Raw genomic sequence first — 22,266 nt, forward strand, 5'->3', positions numbered from 1 at the left:
AGAAGTAAAGGGAACAAAATGCCTTTCCTTGTGTATCAGTAAATGGTGGCTCTCCTCACTTCAAAATGCACTTTTTACTGAGACTTATTTCAGCAGATGCTCAGAAATATCTGAACTACACATTTAAGAAAATTCAGTGATTGCTTGCACTTGTCTCTTCTGTGTATATTTTGCCGAATGTTTTCTTATCAAGTATGATAAAGTAATTCACATGTGACCAGAAACTGATGTTGTATGGAGAGTGAACTGGCAGATTTGACAGAACCTTCTTGATCTCTACCACTTCATTTGAAAGACAATATTAACCTGCACGCAGCTTCTACATATGGCTTTTAAAGGAGAAGTGATCTCTTTATAGTGACAGAAATGTAAAAAAAAAAGAAAAGAAAAAGAACAAAAGAAAAAAAAAAAGACTAGGCTGTTTTCAGGGTTAAGTCATAAAAGAAAGGAAAACAAAATGAGACTTCACTTTGGCCTATTAGCTCTCCCAGGGAAATGATGGAAGTACGAGTATTCTAAGTTTTCTGGAAAGTGTACAAAAAGCCAAAGAGACTTGGGGGTAGGTTTGGGAATTAAAATTGTAGATGAAAATGAAATGAAACAAAAGCATCTCCCCAGAATTTATCTTTCCTAGTTTGAACTGTCAATTTGTGCTGAACGTGCCCACAAAATAGCATTTCGGTTTTTAAAGCAAACAGCTAACATTAACTACCATATCATTCAGAAAGCTTATAAGGTTTCACAATGATTGTTTTAACACAGAAATCTGTTTATTAAACCAAACAAACAAAATTATACCAGCCCTCAATTTTTGAAGTTTCATTTAAATAAGCAAACTCTAAGTCCACACCTTAAAAGATGTTTTTGCATCTATGTATTTCCAAAATACTCATTTCAATAAGATTTTCACATTATATTCACCAACAGTATCACAAAAGGTCTTTTTTTTTTTTTAAGGAACAATTCTAGAAACACTAGAAGAAAAAAAGCATAGCAATGTCCACAGTTACAAGAAAAAGTGCACATTACTTGGTCACAATCACAGTCATTACTTGAAAAACTATATGTAACAAGTAGATAAGAAATTTCACTGATGCCTTAAACTCATTGTCAAACTGGATTACAGAAAGTTTACATGAAATAAGGCAAATTCAGGAATGCACAAGGAATTTGTAATCCAACCAAAGCTAAACAACAGAAAAGAAATATACACGAGGCATGAACTAAAGTACTTCTCCCTAAATATTTTAAAAAATAGACTTGCCTCAGCGCACAGAGAAAACACCATTCATGTGTCTCCAACACTAGAAAATAAGAAAGGAGGACAAAGTATGGGAAATAGGAGGGAACAGTTCATTGTAAGTTGCAGCTGCATCTGCTGAGAGTTCTTTACATCATTTTTACCCGGAAATTACACAGACCATATCAGAGAGGTAACGGTCTTTTTGGAAACTATCTCTGAAAGAGAGAAATGAAAAAGAAAACTACACACAAGAGTGCAAATTTTCAGATTGTCACTTGCAACCTCTTAACATTCAGTCATCTACATCCAATTGCTGCTAGAAGGATGCCTGACAGAAAGCAGCGGCAGTCAGGAGTAAGCAGCTGTAAGAAATCAAGGTGTGACCTTTTTCACTGATATGTCTCTTAATATTTAAAAAATGCTGCGATGAAAACTGCTTACAGTAAAGCTGCAAAGTTGAGTGGGATGTTTGAGATCAGCATGAGTGTAGAAATGCAGGCTTCTCTTAGAAGTGGTTCCTGATGTGACGATCTAAATAACGTAGGCAAGGGTTTTCCAGCATCAAGTGTTACTTTTGTAGAAAGAATTTGGAAAGAGAAAGGCAAAGGGATGTGGAAAACATACTTACAGTATTTTCTCAAAAGAGTTTTTTTTCAGATCTATGAAAAAGTTACCAAAGTAAAAATGACAATTTTGAATGAAAAACAAGTTTTCTTTTTATAAAAATTACATATATATTTTTTTAAAATACAAGATCCTTTTAAACTGTTGTTATATTCTGTAGCAACAGGAAATTTGGCTTTTTTTTTTTTTTTTTGCCAGATACTGCAGCTTTCAGTCCAATGAGTCAGCAGCAAATTCCACTAATATTGCACTTGGATCTTGAGCTATTTTTTTAAATACCACAAGCTTCTTCTGCTTTATCCTTGAATTTTAGAATATATAGCCTTTTTGCCTCCAATAGTTATGCTGACACACTAAAACAAAAAGCAATAGGCTGGACACAAAGTATCTCAAGTACTTCAGAGGTCAGAGTTCCTTTGAAGCACCTTAACACATCACTTTATGGGTCAAGGACAATGTGGCATAATGGAAGTATTTCTCTTAAAAGACTGTGCAGTAGGACCAGAAGCATCTCTGCTGGGAAATCAAAATGTCATTAGTGGAAACTGCAAATTTAGACCTCAGTGAATATGGTCATCATTTGACTCAGTTCTGTTGTAAAATAAGATTTTCCAGTTCATCGGCAGAACGCAATAAAAATGCAGCTGATTCTCGATATCCTGCAACAAGCTGTCTCACAGCATTGATTTCAGTTGGACTCAGCTGGGGTCTGGAGCTTGAACTGCTTGAGGATCCTGAGCTAGTAGCCAACTGCCTTTTCATGCTGAGATCAGTGGGTCCTAGAAAAAGTAATGACAAAATTAGGCATTTGCTCTAACACCTGGAGTAGTGAACACTCAGATCACTTTTGCATAAATTCAAGTACTCTTTCCTGAAGAGCTCGTGATATCTTCAATCAAATATATCTGTTCTCAGAAAAGAATAAAGAGCCACATAAGACTAAAAGGGTGGTTGGGATTTTTTCACTTCTTTTCCAGCCTGTTGATCACCCCTTATTGTGGAGTGAGAGTTAAGACAAGTAGACTTCCTGAATATGTGCTTTTTAGAAAATTCAATTTTACCTTTTGACATGCAGTAGATACTTCTCCATACTAGAATAAAGATATGGGCCTTCTAAACATTTTTAGTTTGCTTCATTCAATAACAAGTATTTTAGATCCCACTGACTCAAAATTCAAACAATCCCAGATAGAGATGCTGACTGACTCTGGAGTACAAACTCCTCAGTTTAGAACGAAAGAAGCTGAGGATAGGGGGAGTTCAATGACAAGTTCACTCAACAACCTTGGCTCAATAAGGACTTGGGTATTTTTTTTTCAGGACAATGAGGTTAAGAAGTATTAAAAAGTGGATATATTAGACTGAAGTTTGCTTTAAGAGAGTTCAATTAGCAAATGACATGTACAAAACAATACAGAAAAACTAGACCTAGACCGTGGCAATGCTGCTTTTAGGTATTGTTAATGTCTCTTCTATGTTTATTTGCACAAAACATTCATGTGGATACTTTTTTTTCTGAACATATATTTAAACCAAATGTCATAGGTCTACTTTTTGACATTTTGTAAATTTTTACTCAAATTAAAAACGTTATTTTAAAATCTTTAATTTAGGCATTTTTGTTAAAGATGCCTTGTACCAATCCTTAGATTAATGAGGTTTCATTGCAAGTGTAAGTGTTCATTTTTATAGTTTTTACCTTTCATTAAGCATCGACTAAAATTATTAAATTTGTAGTGAGTTATATAAAGTTCTTAAAATACTATTAAGTATATCACTAAAGGTGATAAATAAAAAATAAGGATTATATAACTTGAATTTTTTCCAAATATAACATTTCAGAAAATGATATTCATTTAGTGAACTAAAATAAGGGATGCTATTTTACCCTTCTATTTCTCCTTGAGGCATTATGCAAAGAGGTCAAGATACAACTGTCTTCAGCCCTGTACACAAAGGGAGAAGAAGCCTTATGTTTGTCAACTAGGAGGCAGACCCCCAGGAGGGGTAAATAGTGTCACTTGGAATTTAATAAGGACAGAGAGAAGACAAGCATACTAGAACTCTGATATCTGAGAAAAACTTATTTCCACATCTGCAGTGCCCTTTCGAAGCTTTGACTTTCTAAATAGAGGTAGCTTCCATTTGTTCTGCTGTTTACAAAATCATGATACTGACAAGCCATCCTGAAAGGGAGAGATGTTGGAATGTATTTGCAAATAAGAATTACTGGGCAAGTATTCGAGAAAATTAATAACAATTACTCATTTGGAATGTTCTGAGTGGAAAAACAAAAAGTATCATGATACTTTCTGACCTCTGGATGAAACCAGTTTAGATTTTGTGTTCTTCCCTTTTAAGAAACCCAGTAGCAGAACAAATCTTCATGAAAAGGTACAGAGTTTTTCCCTCAAGCTGTGTAGATATCTAGTGTCTGCTTAACTATCATTATTTCATTAGAAGATATAGCATTCTGTGATGGTTTTTGCTGGGGTGATTAATTTGTGTCTAGTTGGCTAGGTTCTGGTATCCTGTTGTTTGGTTAAACACTGGTCTAGACATTGCTGTGGAGATGTTTTGTAAGTAAGATTACATCTGCAATCAGTTGACTTGATTACCCTCCAAAACATGGGTGGGCTACATCCAGTATAAGCTTCACATATAAGCACTGTGTTGTTTTTGGTAAGTTTAGATTGAATTCGCTTAAAAACATTATCAATTCTGCAGCACAAGCTGACTTCCAGAGCCATTCAATGTTTGATAATAGTGTTAGAGGGCAGTTGTTTGGAAAAATTTCAATCTCGGCCCTACCTGAAAAATATTCCAATAGAACTTTACTGCTGAGCCATCAAACTTCTGTGTGTTAGGGCAAGTCAGGATATTCAGATTCTATTTCTGACAAAATTTCACGGAAATAAAGATGGTTAAATAAATGAAAGTGAATAAGGTTCACCATTGACACTATTGGTTCAAAAACACATATTCAAATGTTTTCCACAAAGTACACTGATGAATACTACAGGGAATAAACATAGGCCTTACATTTTCACAAGTTCTGTTAATTTGTCTAACTAAGCTTCTTTCTGCTCCACACATATTTTCACTACGATCTATTGTAATACATTTTAGCAGGTTGTAATGAGTTAGTGTTTTCTCAACTTTGAAAGTATTCTCATCTATAGTTCTGTGCAGACTGTTCATAGACACTAATTTTGGACTCTGCAAACTCATTTACTCAAGTAAACATCAACTAAGCACTATTAGTAACATCACTCACAAAAAGACTATGAGAACAACTTGAAATCATATCTTGGCTTTTACCTGACAAATGATACTCCACCAATGTCCTTAAGTCTTCAGCTCTTCTCACCCAAAGAACAGTTCTCTATGATTAAATTCATGTGTCATCTTGGCTAGGTTATGGCATCCTGTTGCTTGGTCAAGCATGCACTGGCCTGATTATTAGGGTATTTTGTGGATTTAAATATTCTACTTGGAATTGCATCTATGGCTGATTACCTCTACAGTCCTACTATCAACAGACATTACCTTCAAGCAACAAGAGAAGTCTCATCCAATAAGTTGAAGGCCTTAAAGGGAGATGATGATTTCAGCAGTGGGAAGTATTTCTCTCTCTCTCAGCTAGCGTCTCTTGGGGAATTCATTGAAACCTCCATGAGAGTTACCAGTTTGTAGCCTGTCCAATGGAATTTGGATTTGCCCATCTTCATGGTAGTCTGAGCCAATTCCTTTAATAAATTATCTCATAATACTCATATATATATATATATGTATATAAATACATATTATATATATAGCTGTTGATTCTGTTTTTCTGCAGAACCCTGACTAATACAGTCTTAACAAGTTTATTTTCTCTGGATACATTTGTTCAGTGGCTGAAATCAAACAAAATTAACTTACTATCAGTAGATGATTTCCCATGTTGACCAACAAATGGATCACTTGGAAACTTATATTTTATATTTGTCATTATGGGTTTAATAAAGATATTTTGTTGATATATCTTGCACCCTTTGATAGAAAAATTTAACTAATTCCTCTGCATCTGGGCTAAATTAGCTAATGTATGCCAAGCATCCAGGATAATTACTTCACATGACAATATGTCAATGGGTCAATATAATCTAAAATATATTAAAAGATATAGCACTGATTTATCATGCTAGTAAGTTACATTTATATTCAGAAGTGTAAGTGGACTCTAAGTTGCCTTTCTAATACTGCCCTTATCTAGATTTGATGATTGGATCATGATAGCCTCCAAAATGGGCTGGGTGACCTTCTCTCTTTTTCTCTCAAAACTGTCTAGTGCAGGGGTCCTTAACAAGGGGTCAGTGAGATTGAGTTGAAATTAAAAAAAAAAAAAAAACTTGTGGGGACGTGTGGTACAGGTGTGATATATTTATTAAATAATATACAGGATAGTGTGGACTTAGTAATGGGTCTGTGGTTTTTACATGACTGGCCAAGGGGTCCATGGGGCAGGAAAGGTTAAGAACCCCTGGTCTATAGTAAGATTGTTACTGAACTGTTCGCAAATCTCATCTGTAAAATCATCTGGTCCTAATTTTTTTAGTGGATAACTTTTTAAAAATATATGAATTGAATTGGTGTATTAATCAGTCAAAGGGGTGCTGATGCAAAATACTGGAAATAGGTTGGTTTTATAAAGGGTATTTTATTTGGGGTAGGAGCTTACAGATACCAGGCTATAAAGCATAAGTTACTTCCCTCATTAAAGTCTATTTTCATGTGTTGGAGCAAGTTGGCTGCCGATGTCTGCCACGGTTCAGGCTTCTTGGGTTCCTCTCTTCCTGGGGCTTGCTTCTCTTTCCTCTGTGTGCTTACTTCCCAGGGCTCCAGCTTAAGACTTCAGCATCAAACTCCAACATCAAAAACCCCTCAACTCTGTCCTTTGCCATATCTTTTATCTGTGAGTCCCTACCCACCAGTGGCCTGATGGAAGCCCTAATAATAATTTAATCATGCCCAGGTATGGACCAGTTTACAAACATAATCCAATATCTATTTTTTGGAATTCATAATGATTTCAAACTGCTATAAGTTGGTATATAATGGTTAGGTTTATTTGGAATTTCTCTTTTCTTATAAGTTTATACTGGCCAACTGTATTCTAAAACATAGTCAATTATCTCAAAGTTGTCAAGTATACTGATAAAAAACTTAATATTTTATAAGTTTTATGATTACATTTCTTTCCTTTTTCCCTTATTTTATACTTCCTTTCTTTTGATTCATGTTGCTAGATATTGTCTTTTCAAAGACTCAGTTTTCGATCTTGATTTTTCCCCTAGTTCCTTTGATTTCTATTTTAATTTGTTCTCTATTATTTTCTACTGTCTTTTATTGTCTTCAGATTTTATATTCTTTTTCTAATTTCAGTTAAATGATTAGCTCACTAATTTCCATTTTTTTCTAATTACCAAAATACTTCTTTAGTTCCATCTGAAAATTTTAATAAGTAGTGTTTTCATTTGTCATTAAATAATTCTGACCACAATATCATCAATATGTTAATGATTCTTTGGTTGTTGCCATTTACTTAGGTGGTCAATATGTCTGAAAGAATGTGTCATCAGAGAATTGAGGACATGGCAGTAGGAATGGTCATAAATGTCCATTAAATAGTCATTTTTTAATTCAAATCCAGATTTTTTCCTCAGTCTTTCTACTTTTCAGAATTATGTTAAAAGGCTATGAATCTGATTGTCACAGTGTGTCACTGTGTGTCACATCTCCTTTTTACTTTGTTCTTTTATTCTGAACCTATTTTATTGGGTATACATAGGCTCCAGATTATTGTGACTTTCTGGTGAACTCTTCCCTTTACCATTAGATAATGAATCTTTAATATCTGATTTTCTTTTCTTTTGCCTTAGTCTCTTCTGACTTCTTAGTATTTTCTTAATGTCTTTTTTTTTTTAATTTCCTTTCAGTTCTTCTGTATTATGTCTTGTATGGGTCTCTTCTGGTAGAATAAAACTACATTTACATTATTGGAGAATGTATCCTGTAACAGGCAAGTGTGAATAGATTACAACAGAATAAGATGTGACATATTAATACAAGGCCTGGGATCACTTAATCTTTGATTAAGAGAAAAGCTCAGATGCTACAGTTCAGTGGGAATTATTTGTCTTCTCTCTAGTCTAAATTAATCTGAAGCTACTTCTACCCCATTTGGTCTAACTCTAAGTCTAAAACGATCTTTCAAGTACTCAACCCCTTTCGTCCTCATCCAGTTTATTCTGCTCCACTCAAATATTGATCAATCAACATCAGGTTACCAAACTACAGGGTTTCTCTAAAGTATCTCATCACCTGCTAAGATAGAGTCTAAAGATATATTAAAAGACACTGAAAGCAAGATATGTCTCATTGTCAAGGTCAAAGTTTAAGGCATTATACGAGGAAGAAAACAGAGCATATGGATCCTTCACCCCTACCCCTAATAATTCTAAGTTGTCTTTCTTGAAAGACTGATAGCAATTATGAGTTGAATTACATCATCATAATATATTTCCAGACTGATTTAAAGGCAATTCTGACTGTCTAAATTTTAATTTTGGTGAAGAACTATAAAAGTCAATCTTCCAAACATTAAAAAAATTAGTACATAATTACGAGTGTCATGAATTTTCAAATACTTCAAAGTGCAAGTCTTTTAAATATGCTTTTAAAAATATATCAAATTTTCTTGTCACCTAGTCTTCCTGTGTGTGTTCTACCTTTTCTTCTCACTATTCTCATTCTTTTGTGTTTATTTTTTATTTTTTAATTTTCCTGTCCTAAATTCACCTTGTTTTAAAAAGGGGGGGGGGGGAGGGGACAAAGACATAAGCATTTCCCACTTCGGCCTGTCTGATTGCCCCTCTACTTAAATTTGCTAATTCCTAGAATTCATCCATGCAAATTGCCTTAGATTATTCAGTGTATGGCATTTCTTCCTCTGTTTCAAATTCAGTACTTTATAGAGACCTGGCTGACTAATCATTCTGATAAACCACTTGATGACTTAAAGTATGAGTCATTTTCCAAGCAGTCTTAGAAACTGTGGGGGGAAGGACTCTTATCATGCTTCTAGGAAATTAAGTTATCGATAAGTGGTCCAATAAATGTGACATCTTGTAACTGGAAACTACCATTTCCTTACCTATTCTGTATTATAACAAAGAATTCAGAAATTGTTTTCTTAAAGTCCGAAGATTTATTCAAATTGACATGACTCATATCTTACTCAAGATAATTTCCTCTGATATCCTAAAGGTCAGGTATTCTAGGTTACTATTCCTGTTCTATGATAATTATCTAAGACATAATCTAATACAAAACATCCGTTAGCTATAAGATAGAAATGATACCTGTTATGCAAATAAAGATTTAATAAGACTCATTTTTCAGTATGCTCAAAGACAGCATGAATTACTTAAAATTCCCGGATATGGAAAACACACACATAAATATACATACATACTGTTAAATTTATGCCACAATGATTTTAAAAATAAGATAACAATGTCAAAGACTGGCTCATGAGGTAAGTCACATGTAAAATGTGAAGCAATAACTTCTCAAATTGATAATTACTACTAATTTAATAATAGCTGTAATATTGAAATACAATATTACAATAACTGTCAAAATCCAAAGCTGACTCTCAGCTTGGTCATTATGTTAGAGAAAAAAATTTAATAAATTTTTTTGGCTATTGTAGGGTAGAAATTTGACTCACTGTTTTAAAAGAGAAAATTAGGGGTTATTTTTCTTTTTAGCAATTTTCCACCACTACCATCACCATTAACAACCTAACAAATCTGTAGGTTGATTTATAATTTATTTCTATTTACATATTTTAAAGTACTTAAAGTTTAGATGGCTAATTTTAGAATATATAGGATATATTTATAGACCATGTATATATGGGATTTATATTTATAAATTTTATATTTTACAAGATAGTACAAATGAGATTCTCTAATCTGATCCTTTTCTCCCCCCAGAGACTCAGCAAGTTAATAAACATGTATATTAAGAATGTTTAAACGGTATGTATCCAAGGTAATCCTGCACATTTTGCCTTGGAGGCATTAGTAAGAATGGGGAGGGGAGATCCAGCTATCTCTGAGCATTCTTTTTGTCCTTAGATTCTAATAATTTAAGGTTGAGAAGAGGAAACAAACACTGACTTTGTGAAAAAATAAATGATAGAAATCTAGCAAAAAGACCATCAATTAAATTAACTGAATCGAATCATTAAATTGAAGTGAAGGTTAGCAACTAGGGCTATACTATGGGTATAAAAAGAATGACCACATTCACTTCAACTATCCAAAAACTCTAAAGGGAACTGTGACTCATGTGAAACAGAATATTCATGCAGAAAGAGATTTCTCCTTATTATTCCTCTAGTAAGGAAGGGGACTGATGTGATTTCACAGAGAAGTGAAGACCACACCAAGGATGATCGCACAAGGGAAAGAGCTTTATCAAGCAGGTTGGAGGTCAGGAAAGCAAGACTCAACTCTGTCTCTCTGAACTCAAATTTGCCTATTTTCAGGTAAAGAGAGGTGGGGCCAGGGATGCTGGGATATTAAGGATATTGCTTTTTTAAAATTGGAAATAAGTACAGGCCCCACAGGCTGGCTGGGCTACACATCAGGTTACAGGTTACAAACTGGGTCACAAACTGCTTAGTTAATATCCATTAAGGAACTGGCAAAAAAAAAAAAAGTTTGGCTGGGGTAGTACAGAAGGTTGTAAATAGTTCAATTCACATAAGAGCTTGAGTAAGGAGACATAATCTAAACATCTGTAAATCCCGTAAGACTAAACAACAAAATATGCCATCAATGGGCTGTTAAGAATTGACTAAATCCATCTCTGGCATGGGTGATAAGGGCTAGTTACCAGCTAAAGGTTACATTTATAAAGTAAAAATAAAACGTATTTAGAATCAAAGAAATAAGTTTCTGAAGCAATCCTCTATACAATAATTCAGTAACTATAGTTAATAATTCTCAATACTCAGTTTCAGTTCTCCCATTCTGTTTGTAAATTCTTCAGTCTTTCTAGGTTCAAAGAGAAAGTAGTGGAACACAGGAACTTGCCAGGTGTAGACAAGGGAAAAGAAAAACAGGAATTGACTTTGTGACTAAAGACAGTTTCTTGGTAATAGGTAACAAGTGCACAGTGAGATAGCATAGTAAAAACTAAAATATATTTCGTTAGCTAAATCTAAAATTAAGACTGCAGTGTAACACATCATAAGACTGCTTTTGGTCTCTTTCAGTAATGAACCTAGGAGGTTAAAGGAGAAAACATAATTTTGATAAGCAGTGTTTAGAGAGTCATGTGTCTGACTTTCCTTAATTTCCTTTTGAATATTTACTTTGCTCCATACCAAGCATCAAGAGATTTCTTAGGATTTAAGCACAATCATTTTCTATGAACCTGGAAAATCTATTTTCTTACATGTGGAGGAACAGGGTTGATGAATTTTCATGGAAGGAAATGCCATTCTCCCAAGTCCTCACCTTTTTACTAATTGGCTCAGAAGGCAAATAAATATTGTTGAGGAAACAGAATAAATCAGGGAAGCAAACCATATTTGGATAGAGTGGAGAAAAAAGAATGGACGAAGGAGGATGAGGATAAGGGAGACATGAGACAAGGTTTGCCACTATATTTGCAGAAACAATAATAAATGCTAATAAACCATGATCATCCCTAGAATATTGTCACAAAGGACAATAGAGAGCAACTTATATCACCAGAAAAAATTAAAAACTAGAAAATTCTAAATTTACATATGGCCATGGCACCCAAGGAGCTCATACTCCCTAATGGGTTTAAATTACCAGATTTTTTTTTCTTTGTCCCTCTAGATATTTTCTCCCTTAGTTATTGGCCTGAACATTAGTTACTCTGCTAAATTAATTCATTGGTCAATTCTGAATTTGAGTGAGGGGACCAAATAACAACTCTGACAACAAAGTTAGTACTTCATGGGCTCACATTCAAATGCATATTGTAGCAATTGTATGTGGGTAGGAGGAGCATATTCAGAACACTGTATGTTAGTCAAGAGCCAAATGCTACTTAAAATGGTCTTGTATGGAAGCGGATGTGGCTCAAGTGATTGGGCTCCCTCCTACCATACGGAAGGTCCCGGGTTCAGTTCCTGGTGCCTCCTAAGGAAGATGAACAAGACAGCAAGCTGACACAACAAGAGATACAAGGAGGAAAAACATAATGAGAGATACAACAAAGTAGGGAGCAGAGGTGGCTCGAGCAATTTGTTGCCTGGCTCCCACACGTAAGGTCCTGGGTTCAAGCGTACAATGAACAAGCACAGTAAATGAAAACAATAAGGGGGTGGGAGAAACAAAATCTTAAAGAAAAAAATGTACCTTGAAAATCATGAAAGGAAATATTAGTGTTATAATTGCTCTTAAAATTTCAAGTCATTTATAACAGAGAATAAAATTAAGCACATCAAGCCTTCACCATCTCCTAGAGTAATTCAGGCAGACCACCCAATGTCTTTAGTGGAACCAGGGAGCAGCCTGGTGCCTGGGAAAAGTGAATGTGGAAAGTGCAGATGTCTGTTCGTATCACTGCACTCAGTTCTTCTGAGTATATACACAGGAGTGGTATGGCTAGGTCCCATTGTAGATCTACAGCTTCCTTAGGAACCATGAAACAGACTTTCACAGTGGCTATACCATTCTACATTGCCACCAACAGAGAATAAACATTGCCTATCTCAACATATCTACTCTAACACTTGTAGTTTTGTTATTTTTGATAGTAGCCATTCTAATATGTATGAAATATCTCATTGTAGCTTTGATTTGCATTTCTTTAATAGCCAGTGATGATGAACATTTTTTCACGTGCTTCTCTGCCATTTGTATTTCTTCTTTAGAAAAATGTCTTTTCAGGTCTTTTGCCCATTTTTAAATTGGGTCATTTGTCTTTTTATCATTGAGTTGTAGGGTCTGTTTATATATCATGGATAATAGACCCTCGTCAGATGTGATTTCCAAATATTTTCTCTCATTTAGTGGGCTGCTTTTTTACGCTCTTCATGAAGTTTTTTGTGCAGAAGTGTTTAATTTTGAAGAGGGCCCATTTATCTGTTTTTTCTTTTTCTTTTGTTGCTCATGCTTTGGGTGTAAGGTTTAAGAGAACCCCACCTACTACAAGGTCTTGTAGATGTTTCCCTACCTTATCTTCTAGGAGTTTTCGGGTCCTGGCTTCTATGTTTAGGTCTTTGATTCATTTTGAGTTTATTCTTGTATAGGAGTGAGGCAGGAATACTCTTTCATTCTTTTGGTTCTCACAGCACCATTTCTTGAAGAGACTGTCTTGTCCCAGAAAAGTAGACTTGGTAGGTTTATTAAAAATGAGTTGACTATAGAGTTGAAGGTCTAATTGTAAATTCTAATTCTATCCCATTGATCAATGTGTCTATCTTTATGCCAAAATCATACTGTTTTGACTACTGTAGCTTTATAATATATTTCAAGGTCAGGAAGCAGGAGCCCTCTGACTTTGCTCTTCTTTTTTAAGTTTTTTTCTTTTTTTTTGTGGCTATTTGGGACACCTTTCCCTTCCAAATAAATTTGGCCAAGGACTTTTCAATTTCTGTAAAGTTGGCTGTTGTAATTTTGATTAGTATTGCATTGAATATACAAATCAGTTTGGGTAGAGCTGACATCTTCACCGTTTAGTCTTCTAATCCATAAATGCAGAATGTTCTTCCATTCATTTGTCTTTTTTTTAAAGTTTCTGCCATAGATCTTATTTATTTTTGATTTCTGTTCGTCTTTTTTTTTTTTTTAAAGATTTATCTTATTTCTCTCCCTGCTTCCTGTTCCCCGCCCCCCTCTGTCTGCTCTCTGTATCCATTTACTGTGTGTTCTTCTGTGTCCGCTTGGATTCTTGTCAGCAGCACCAGGAATCTGTTGCATCATCTTGCTGCGTCAACTCTCCATGTGTGTGGCACCACTCCTGGGCAGGCTGCAATTTTCTGGCACAGGGTGGCTCTCCTTGCGGGGTGCACTCCTTGCATGTGGGGCTCCTGTATGTGGGGGACACCCCTGCGTGGCATGGCACTCCTTGCGTGCATCAGCACTGCACATGGGCCAGCTCCACACAGGTCAGGAGGCCCTGGGTTTGAACTCTGGGCTTCCCATATGGTATGTGGACGTCCTATCAGTTGAGTCAAATCTGCTTCCCATTCATTTATGTCTTCTTTGATTTCTGTTAGCAGTGTTTTTTAGTTTTCTGGATAAAGATACTTTACATTCCTAGTTAAATTTATTCCTAGATAACTGAGTCTCTAGCTACTGTAAATAGCAACAGTTTGTTCTTTACTAGCATATGGAAATGCTACTGATTTTTGCATGTTGACCTTGTATCCTGCCACTTTGCTGAACTCACTTATTAGCTCTACCAGCTTTGTTGTAGCTATTTAGGGATTTTCTAAATATGCGATCATGTCATGGAATAGTGGGGATTTTACTTTTTTTTCCAATTTGGATGCATTTTATTTCTTTTTCTTGCCTAATTGCTGTAGCAGAGTCTTGAATAATAGTGATGGCAGTGAGCATTCTTGTCTTGTTCCTGATCTTAGAGGGAAAGATTTCAACCCCTACTCATTGAATAGGATGTTGGCTGTGGAATTTTCATATATGCCCTTTATTATGTTGAGGAACTTTACTTCTATACCTATTAGATGCTGGACTTTTGCCTTTTCTGCATCAGTTGAGATGATCATGTGGTTTTTCCTTCAGTTTGTTAATGTGTATTACAATTTCTTTGTTGGAAGATTTTCGATGACTGATTCAATTTCTTTGCGTGTGTTGAGTTTCTGTATTCTAGAGTCAATGTTGTTTTTTGTGCATTTCTAGGAATTAGTCCATTTTTTGCCTATTTTGTTGTCATATGGGGTCTCATCCTATCCTTTTTTATTTCTGGGGGTCAGTCATAATGTCCCCCCTTTCATTCTTGATTTTATTTATTGGCATCTTCACTCTCTTTTTTCTTTGTCAGTCTAGCTAAGGGTTTATTTATTTTATTGATATTCTGAAAGAACCAGCTTTTGGTTTTGTTTATTTTTCTCTACTTTTTTGTTCTCAATTTCATTTATTTCTGCTCTAATCCTTATTTCTCTCTTCTTGCTTTGGAATTGGTTTGCTGTTCTTTTGCTAGTTTCTCCAGGAGTTTGGGTAGGTCTTTTATTTTTACTTTCTTCTTTTCAAATTAATATGCCTATATTAATTTCCCTGTCAGCACTGACTTGTAAGTTTTGATAAGCTGTGTTCTTATTTTCATTCATCTTAAGATAGCTACTAATTTCTTTTGCAAATGCTTCTTGATTCACTGATGGTTTAAGAGTGTGTTGTTTAGCCTATATATATATTTGCAAAATTTCCCCTTTCCCTTCCTGCCTATTATTGACTCTCAGCATCATTCTATTATGATCAGAGAAGGTACTTTGAGTAATTTAAATTTCCTTAAATTTATTGAGAACAGTTTTGTTGCCCAACATGTAGTCTACCCTGGAGAAGCATGTATAACCAACTAATTTGGGGAGCAGTGTTTTGTATATGTCTATCAGGTCAAGCTTTTTATCATATTGTTCAATGTCTCTGTTTCTTTGTTGATCTTCTGTCTAGTTATTCTATCTATTGATGTGAGTGGCATGTTGAAGCCTCCAATTATTACTGAGAGATGTTTAGTTTTTCCTTTCAGTTTTGCCAGTTTGCCTCATGTATTTTTGGGCACCCTAATTAGGTGCCTAGATAGTTCTGTTACTCCTTCCTGGTAGATTGTGCCTCTTATCAATTTATAATGGTTTTCTGCTCTTATTACTTTTTTGCACTTACAGTCTGTTTTGTCTAACACCAGTATAACTATCCCTGCTGTCTTTCGGTTACTATTTGTGTGAAATATCTTTTTCCAACCTTTCACTTTTGGTCTATTTGCATCTTTGGGTCTAAGGTGATTTTTCTGCAGACAACATAAAGATGGTTCATGGTTTATTATCCATTCCATCACCTTATGTCTTGATTGGGGAATTTAATCAATTAACATTCAATGTTATTATTGTAAATGCATTACCTAGCCATTTAATCCTTTAGCTTTTACATGTAATATCTTATTTTTGTCTTTTTACCCTTTTGGTTACCCTTTCTGATAGTCTTCACTTTACACTTGCCTCAAAGCCTCTTTCTCTTGTCTTTTATTTTCTGGCTGTAGAACTCCCCTTAATGTTTCCTGCAAAGCTAGATTCATGTTTACAAACTTTCTTAGTTTCTGTTTTCCTGTTAATGTTTTAAATTCACCATCATACTGAAGGAAATTTTTGCCAAATCAAGAATATTTGGCTGGCAGTTTTCCTCTTTCAGTATCTTAATTATATCATACCACTGCCATCTTGCCTCCATGGTTTCTGAAGAGAAATCTGCACTAAGTCTTATTGGATGTCCCTTGAATGTCACATTTCACTTCTCCCTTACTGCTTTCAGGTTTTTCTCTTTATATTTGGTGTTTTGAATATTATGTATCTTGGGGTAGGTCTATTTGGAATTATTCTAATTGGAGTATGCAGTGCTTCCTGGACATGTAAATTCATGTCTTTACGAGAATTGGCAAATATTTCCTCAAATATTCTTTCTGCCCCTTTTCCCTTCTCTCCTCCTTCTGGAACATCCATAACATGTATGTTGGTGCACTTCATGCTATCATTCAATTCCCTGAGCCTCTGCTCAACTTTTTCCTATTCTTTTCTCTCTGTTCTTTTCAACTGCAGCTGTTCTGTCTTCTGCATCACTTATCCTTCTATCATTTAGTGCACTGTTGTATGCCTCTAATGTGTTTTTGATGTCATCTATTGTCTTTCATTACCATAAGCTCTGCTATTTTTCTATTCAAGTTTTCAAATTCATCTTTGTGATTGCCCAGTGTCATCTTGATGTCCTTTATCTCTTTAGCCATATTGTCTTTCAACACATTTATTTGATTTAGGAGATTTGTATGAACCTCATTGATTAGTTGTCTGAAATCCTGTGTCTCATCTGGGACTTTAATATATTCCTTTGCTTAAGCCATGTCTTCCTTTCTCTTAGTATGGCTTGTAATTTTTTGCTGTGCCTAGGCATCTGATTATGATGGTGAGTTTACTCTGATGCTTCATTTCTCTCTCTTGTATATGGATTTAGTGGAGGGAAACTGTATTGTAGTATTGCTGTTCTTTTATTCTTGGTTCAATCTGTTCTAGGTTTTTAGGGTTGTCCCTGTATAGTTTCTCTAATCTGAGCCATGAACCCAGCAATGAGTTACAGACTCACTTCTAAGGGCCTTAGGGAGGGCCCAAAGTCCCCCAAAAGTCTCTTATTTATTTACTTTTAATTTCCTCACATGTATTCTCTGCCCTACTCTTTTCAATTCACCTGTTCTCTCTTCTACAACACTGATTCTTCCATGATTTCAAATCTGCTGTTTTATGTCTCTACTGTATTTTTAATCTCACTCATTGCATCTTTCATTCCTATAAACTATTTTTCTATCCAAGGTTTCAAATTTTTCTTTGTACTCACCCAGAGTCTTCTTAATGTCTTTTGTTTCTTTAGCCATGTTGTCCTTCGGCTCCATGATTTGATTTAGGGGATTTGTATGAAGCTCATTGATTAGTTGTTTCAAGTCCCATGTTTTTTTTTTAGAGTTTTGATTTGTTTCTTTGCCTGAGTCATAGTTTCCTTTTTCTTACTATGGCTGTAATTTTTTGCTGATGTCTAGGCATCTGACCATGAAGTTGAGTTTACTCTGATGTTCAGTTTCTCTCTCTTTCCTAGGGATTTATGTTAAGTAGCAGTGTGATTTTACTGTTCTTTGATTATTGGTCCAACGTGTTCTAGATATTTACAATCACCCCTATTTAATTATTCAAATGAAGACTAAGGACCCAATAATGGGGTGGAGGCCAGTTTTCAAGGCCCTTGGAAAGAGGGCAGTAAAGGTACTTGATTGCTTCTTTTATTTATTATTATATTTCCCTTCTTTTCATGGACTTTTTAGGTCTGTCAGCAGATGGTGCTCTTTGTCAAACCTCTCAGCTCAGACCCCAAGTGCTAGGGGGGATGTATTCGGTGTAACCCTGTGGCTGGTGGGTAGTGCAGAAGTAGTATCCTCAGGGTGGGCCAGGCCTCACAAAAACTCTCTCAGAAGCTGTTCTCCTCTCTTGGCCAGACCCCTCTCCCTGCCTCCCTCCTTCCTTCCCTCCCTCCCTGCACCTCTTCAGCAATCAGCCCAGGGCAGTAGGGAGGGTGTTCGAGAAGGCAAATTATCTTTAGTGCCCTGCAGACTCTCAGGGCAATGACATGGCCCCACCATGCCTGGAAGTGTGACTCCTCCAATGCAGCAAACCAAGTTCCATGGCCCAAATCAGAATTTGCCATAAGCTGTGTCCCTCTCTCTCCCATCTCTTTGGGAAAAGGACTCCTGCAACCTCCTCAGTCCATAGCTGCTGTAGTCCACAGACTTCAGCTCTGAGGGTGGGGGGATGGATAACAGCTACTGCTGCTGCTGCAGCTTTTCTCAAAGGATTTTTCCAGCCAGCCTAGACTCCTTTCTTTCACCCCTCTTTCTTCTGGGTGGCGTCTTGCCTTCCCCTGGTGTCTAAAGCCTCAGAGCAGCCTTCCAGACAGTATTTGTCCTCTATTTTTTCCCAGGAGAGAAGTGATCCCTCTGCCTTTTTAATCCTCCATCTTCTATGATACATTTTTATATAAGCCAAGTTTCACTGTGTGCTTTAGAATGTGCTTTGGCAACTATTCAGGTCTAATCAGAACTCTATTAAATAAAATAATTGCATAACCTCCATCTTATTGACTTCAATTGTATCATATGATTGCCTTTTCCCCCATATATGCTACACATCATATAGATCTTTCCACTGTGCTAAGGGTGTAAGAATTCATCCTAGGAGATTGCCTACCATCTGTGGGACAGTTTCAGACTCTCTAAAATCATTAGCTAAACAGTTTTATATAATGGACTGTATGTATTTTCCACGAAACTGAAACATCCAATGAGACGATATCTGGAGTAGGATAACAGTGGTCCACTCTCCACACATCTATACTACTTCTTTGGATGTGGCTAGCAAGCCAGAATAAGTTGAGGGTAAGGTAAAGGTAAAAAGTGAACTTTAAAATTCCTTGGATTACTATGGTCAGTAGTTTTTCCTCAACCAGGGGGGCATAAACTGAATACATTTTAAAGTAGAAGTTGTGAGTCAGTATTCTAAGACATTTCTCTGAACTGTTTGATAAAAAAAAAAAACACTTCTCTTCCTCCAATACTGTGCTTTTCAGAGTTGTAAGAGGAATAGAGAGTAAACTTTAAAAAGACACACTTAAGTTGATTATTCTAAACTCAAATGGGTTTAGTTAAGATCTCTAAAAAGCAGTGATATTCTATTGGAACTCTTTCTTTCTCTGTTATTATCCATTTAATAATCATTGAGCACTGATATCAACCAGTCTCCTATCACTGGTGATATGGTAGTTAAAACCAGTCGCCTTCCTTGCCCTCAAACTCTGTACAGAGAAACAGCCCATAAAAGGTTAAATAGAGATAAGCCTACGGTATAACAGTAGTAAAGTCATGATAAACTTAACTAGCCTAGTTTAACAAAATGGTGTGTGTGGGGGAGAGGGGGGAAGGAAGCCAGGGGACAGTGGATTGAAGAATGAACAGGAGGAGAGAATTAGATACAGTAAACAGAAGTGCCTCATTGAAAATTTCAGGTGAGAAATTATGTTTTGGAAAATTGATGCCTGGGGATAGAACTATTCATAAACAAGGCCAATTAGACCACTATGACACAGCTCTAGTTTGGTAAATCTAATGGCCAAACTTCCTTAGACTCATAATTATAGGTTCTGATCCAAATCATCTCTATAGCCAACAATTATGAGTACTAGTGAGGAGCAAAGAAGATAATGGATGTGAAATGTTCGTGCAAACTAGAAATTGCCATACAAATGTTGGTTATTATTCTCATTATTACTACAATTTTGGGCTTGTTGATTTTGGTCTGTAATATTAGCCCAGTTATAGAGTTGAAAAACTAACAGAAAAGTCTGTCCAATGGACTTCTGTGGAGAGAAAGCATCAGCAGTTAACTTATGCATTATGCATATAATTTAGACTCAAAAGATCAAATGGATAACTGCAGTGCACCACAGTTGTCCTCTTTAGATAGCTCTATGTGAACTTCCGATAGAAAACATTCCAAATTCCTATGTAATTGGATGTGATAATATGGGAGGATTGGCTGCTTTCTTCTCATTTCAGTTGGATAGTCTGAATAAATCCTTTAAACTAATTGTAACTGCTGTCATCTTGATAACACTCCAACTTGAAACATTTGGATTGTTTGTTGCAGACCTTTGCCAACTCTAAACAAATGGAAGTTGGCTAATGAAAGCTTTTGAAGGGCACCCTGGCCCAGTAATAGTAAGTAGAATCTTGGCTTGCTATGAAGACTCCAACATGGACAAACTTTTCATATTGCTATTGTATTCAGAATGAAGCAGAGAATTCATGGGGTTATAAAACCCTTTATAACTGCAATGAGCGAAGCTTCCTCTTTCAACCATAGAATCACCAAACATAAATATATGTATTATTTCAAGATTAATTTTTCTTCTTGCTTTGTTTTTCTAAGATAAACCCTCCACCCACATCATCTGAAACATAAAACTCTTCTGTGCCTTTGTAACTTGACACCAATTAATTTTTTTCTTTGTTCATTTGTTATGTATGATTGAACAACTTACCGTATGTTTGACCATAATCATGTGGGGGTAATGGTGAACAAGACAGTTTCTTTTTTTAAGGAATGAAAATCTATTTAGGGAAATATATTTATGAACATGTCACAACTCAATGAAGTAAGTGCTGGAATAAAGGCACATGCAGGTTAGTGATTAAATCTCCTGAAGGGTGGTGAGATAAAGCAGGATTTCAGAGAAGTCATAGCATTTATTCAGAATCTTTAAAGGTTGAAATGTATTTTGAATTTTATAACAGAAGAGGAAGACTATCTTGTTTCTTCTAGATACATAAGTTTCTTGAGGTCAGCGATTCTGTCTTACTCAACTTCGCTCTCTTAAAATACAGTAATTCAAACGTGGGATCTCAAAAATGTTTAAGTTACATCCAAATGCTCTTATGGTATCCTTTTTCATTTTCTGCCTTCTGTCTTTTCCTTGAACATGTACAGTCTGGAGGATTCACACTGTTATTATATTAGTTTGAAAAATTTTGTAAAGGTGCATAGCTCCTTCACTCTTTGCCCCATCTCCACACTTATGCTGTCACACCAGTTTGCCCAGTTAAAGAAGTATGTTTGCCATCTTCCATTTTATAAACTGTTATATTTATAGCTAATTAAATTTGGTCTCTTAGAGGTAGATGCTCTCTCCCACAGTTTTCAGCAGATCTCTATAAATCCTAAAGTCAATACTTCTCAAAGTTAGCTTAACCTGTGTTGTAAGCCATCAGATAGAATGTTGGCATCTCAAAGAATGCTAAGCTTTTGCTACATCCTTTTTAACTCTCAAAATTTATGTGTATGTATGTAGTTACTTTCTTCATAGTCCAATGTTTGTTACAGGGAGTAACTATTTTAATGTCTTGAAGAAATAAGCTTATGAAAAGAAAAAAAAAATCAAAATGGTTGCAGCTCTTGGAATTTATGAAGTAAAACCCCAACTCATGGAAATTGTGGGCCTAATCAAACCCGTTGCCTGTCTATGATTAAGACAGACAAAAACTAAAATCAATAGAGCAGTGGGCAATGTCTGTATTATACGTAGTGTGTGTAGTCTTAGAGGGAGATAAAAATGGCTATTAGATCTCCCTCATAACATGGAGTTAACTCTTTCTGTTGTGATTATTACTATTCTTTCTCAAATGCATGCTAAAGAATTTCTCTTTGATTTAATGCTACAGTTATTATTTGCCAAGATCTGCCTTTTGTTGTTTTTATCTGTTACACTCAGGTCAAAGCCAATGTTGAAAGAAAGTCACTTAGTTTTTAATTTGCAGCATGCCATATTGGTTTGTCTGCTACTCTGGTTCCTTCTCAGCAATTCACAAATAATCTGAACCATTGGAAATTGTTCTTGACCATTAAGAGGTCTTTATCTCCTATCTGTGTATAATTTTTGTCTCTCTTGAGCTTACCCCATTTCATTGTCCTGCATGGATAGGCTGAAATGGTACATAATCATCTGCAATATCTTTATATATATCTTAAGAGCAAAGTTATTAGT

The 22,266-nt window shown here is 35.6% G+C and overlaps 1 protein-coding gene across 4 annotated transcripts in view; it reads right to left on the minus strand.

The window, feature by feature from the left end:
* Nucleotides 1–748: 748 nt before the first annotated feature.
* NOL4 (nucleolar protein 4) overlaps nt 749–22,266 on the minus strand; it is a 427,624-nt gene continuing 406,106 nt past the window's right edge. For all 4 annotated transcript variants that reach the window (XM_058277606.1, XM_058277605.1, XM_058277604.1 and 1 more), the window contains one exon: nt 749–2,646. In XM_058277606.1, coding sequence (XP_058133589.1) covers nt 2,453–2,646 — 194 coding nt within the window. In that variant the 3' untranslated portion in view covers nt 749–2,452. The remainder of the gene's footprint in view (nt 2,647–22,266) is intronic.

Source organism: Dasypus novemcinctus, chromosome 16 (genome assembly GCF_030445035.2).
Source record: "Dasypus novemcinctus isolate mDasNov1 chromosome 16, mDasNov1.1.hap2, whole genome shotgun sequence".
NCBI lineage: Eukaryota > Metazoa > Chordata > Mammalia > Cingulata > Dasypodidae > Dasypus > Dasypus novemcinctus.